This window comes from Salpingoeca rosetta, assembly GCF_000188695.1.
Source record: "Salpingoeca rosetta unplaced genomic scaffold supercont1.36, whole genome shotgun sequence".
Lineage (NCBI taxonomy): Eukaryota > Choanoflagellata > Craspedida > Salpingoecidae > Salpingoeca > Salpingoeca rosetta.
In genome coordinates this window covers 265,986-268,485 of record NW_004754898.1, presented here as the reverse complement: position 1 = coordinate 268,485, position 2,500 = coordinate 265,986, and the positions used below count along the sequence as shown (strand labels likewise).

General features: G+C 52.8%; 2 protein-coding genes across 2 annotated transcripts in view; both read left to right on the top strand.

The window, feature by feature from the left end:
* The window catches only part of PTSG_10331 (uncharacterized protein), a 4,518-nt gene extending 3,781 nt beyond the window's left edge, over nt 1-737 (top strand). The window contains exons 10-11 of the mRNA XM_004988323.1: nt 1-74; nt 298-737. The exon at nt 1-74 is cut by the window's left edge and continues 22 nt beyond it. Coding sequence (XP_004988380.1) covers nt 1-74; nt 298-576 — 353 coding nt within the window. The 3' untranslated portion in view covers nt 577-737. The remainder of the gene's footprint in view (nt 75-297) is intronic.
* A 391-nt stretch (nt 738-1,128) lies between these two features.
* PTSG_10330 (uncharacterized protein) overlaps nt 1,129-2,500 on the top strand; it is a gene marked incomplete at both ends in the record, with an annotated part of 2,114 nt that continues 742 nt past the window's right edge. The window contains 2 exons of the mRNA XM_004988322.1: nt 1,129-1,449; nt 2,064-2,344. Coding sequence (XP_004988379.1) covers nt 1,129-1,449; nt 2,064-2,344 — 602 coding nt within the window. The remainder of the gene's footprint in view (nt 1,450-2,063; nt 2,345-2,500) is intronic.

The window sequence follows — 2,500 nt, the reverse complement described above, 5'->3', positions numbered from 1 at the left end:
ACCACGCTTCGCAAGCACCAGAGGTCGTTGAGCGCGGCGACAAGCCCGCAGGCCTCAGCATCTACATTCTCAGGGTACGTTCCTCACCCCGAACATACACTCTTACACCTGCACACCTGTGTACCTCAATGGTTGCTGTTGAGTGTGTCTGCTCATACGAACGCGATTGCTTCGAAAGAGCCATGCCATGCTGCGGACACGCGTCCCCTCCATCCACATTGTTTTGACACCCCTCAAATCCTCTGTTAACTCGATTTCCCTTTCCTCAACCTTCAAACTGCTCGTTTACGCGCTCAGGTTGGGCTGCAGACCGCGAAGGACCTGCTGTCACTGCTGCAACAGCACTGCCCGCCAGCACCGTCGAAGCAAGCGACGGCGATCGAGAACGCGCCGGCAGGGAGCGACACGACAAAACAGGATGTTGCACCCGACACCAGCTCGCCAGCAATCGAAGAAACGAAGAAACAGTCGACACAAAAGTCGGCAGCAACACAAGCCGAAGACAGCGGTGGCGATGATCAACAACGAAAACAACAACAGAAGCAACGGCAGCAGCAGCAGCAGCAGCAGGCGTGATGACGACTTGTTGTCTTGTCTTAAATGACACCATGACACTCCACGTCACATCGTCAACGCAGCTTGTTCTTTGTGTGCGTTTGTTGCTTTGGCGTCTTGATGTTGACTGAGCTGTTGAAGGAAAGCTTGTCGTTACATTGCAAATAAACCCCACACTCGTGTCAAGCGCGTACACAATGCAGCGTTGCACCCCCCATGCCAGTCCAAGTCATCAGAAACACGAAATTTGACACAACACGGACGATGACGTCATATACGGGCTGAAAAGAGTGACGGCTCAGTTGACTTGCATGCATGCTCACTCTCAAAGTCACAGCTTCAGTCAACATGCCTATGTGACTCAAAGCAACGATAGCTGCGATGCACACGAGGCTCAGTGCACGACACAAGCACGCACACCTCGCTTCGCTGTCGCACAACACGCCTTGACCGCCTTGCTTTTGTGCGTACGGCATTACCATTTTCTTCGGACCCGTGCCCCCCTCTTCCACTCTTCCAGTACATCTGTAACACCTCGACCAAGACGCAGCAAGCACACGATCAACGATCATCATGTCCAACCGCTATCAGGTCAGCATGGAGCCGTACTTTGTGGAGGAAGCGCAAGAGCTCCGCAAGGAGCAGCTCCGCAAACTCCGGGAGAAGCGCAAGCGTCGGCGGTACATCGGGCTCTTCTGCTGCATCACCATCTTTGTGGTCGGTGCCGTATGCGCCGTCCCCATTGTCTATGTGTCGCGCCCACCAGCGTCGCCCAATGACAGTGATACCGGCGCAACTGCCACCAACCAAACCTCCAACAGAGAGGCAGCTATCCAGAACCAACCGCAATGCGCGCAAACTTGTGAAGAGCACATCCACGAGTGCGTCGGCATGGTGCGTTCTTGCGATGATGGGCAGTTGTGACGGTGTGCTGAGGCTTGTAATAACTGCGATAGGGCCTTGTGTGTGTGTGTGCGTGTGCGTGTGGGGGGTTGTGTTGTGCATCTATGTGCCTCGGTGTTTCTGTGTGAATTTGTGCACGCAAGAAGAACAGGCTCTGGCCGAGCACATCATCATGATCCTCACTCGTCTTTGCCACTGGCCTCTCTCTGTGTCAATGATCAACGTGTACAGGTCGTTGACGACTTATCCGTGGCGGAATACTTGACTTGTATAACCCGCGATGAACATCACACGACCACCGCTCTTGTTGCTCTTGGTGCTTGCATGGCAAGCTGCGGAGACGATGCGGACGGCATTCGCTTTCTGCGCTGCTGGCGAGTTCAAAGACAACGGGTGTCTCACGCTTTGGGTTTGCGTGCTCGTGTGCTTTGTGTGCTGGCTTTCATTCTCAACTCCCCAAGTGCAACGAGACGAGAGCACATCACTTTTCTCAACTTCGTCCTCACACATGCATATCATCATTTGTGATTGTCATGTGTGTGTGCGCGTGTGTGTGTGCCGTTCGTTGTGTGTACTTGTGTCGTTGTGCTTGTATCATCTGACAGGGAGGATTGCACGTTCATAACAGCAGATGTCAACTGCAATGTGACCGTCACCACGCAGACCTTGACTTCATCTTCATCGTCAAGCACGGCCTCGACGTCCACAAGCAGTTCGAGCACGTTGACAAGCACAAGCACCTCCAGCAGCACAGGCACGCTCACTGCGACAGCAATGCCAGCGGTGACAATAGCCACGAGTACAAACACGAAAACGACAGCCACGACGACCACAATGGCAACCACCACCACGTCCACGAGCACAAGCACGGAGAGCACGGCAACGAGTACAACAACAACAACAACAACAACAACAACAACAACAACAACAACAACAACAACAACCACAACAACAACAACAACAACAACAACAACAACAACAACAACAACAACAACAACAACAACAACAACAACAACAACAACACACTAACAACAACAACAAC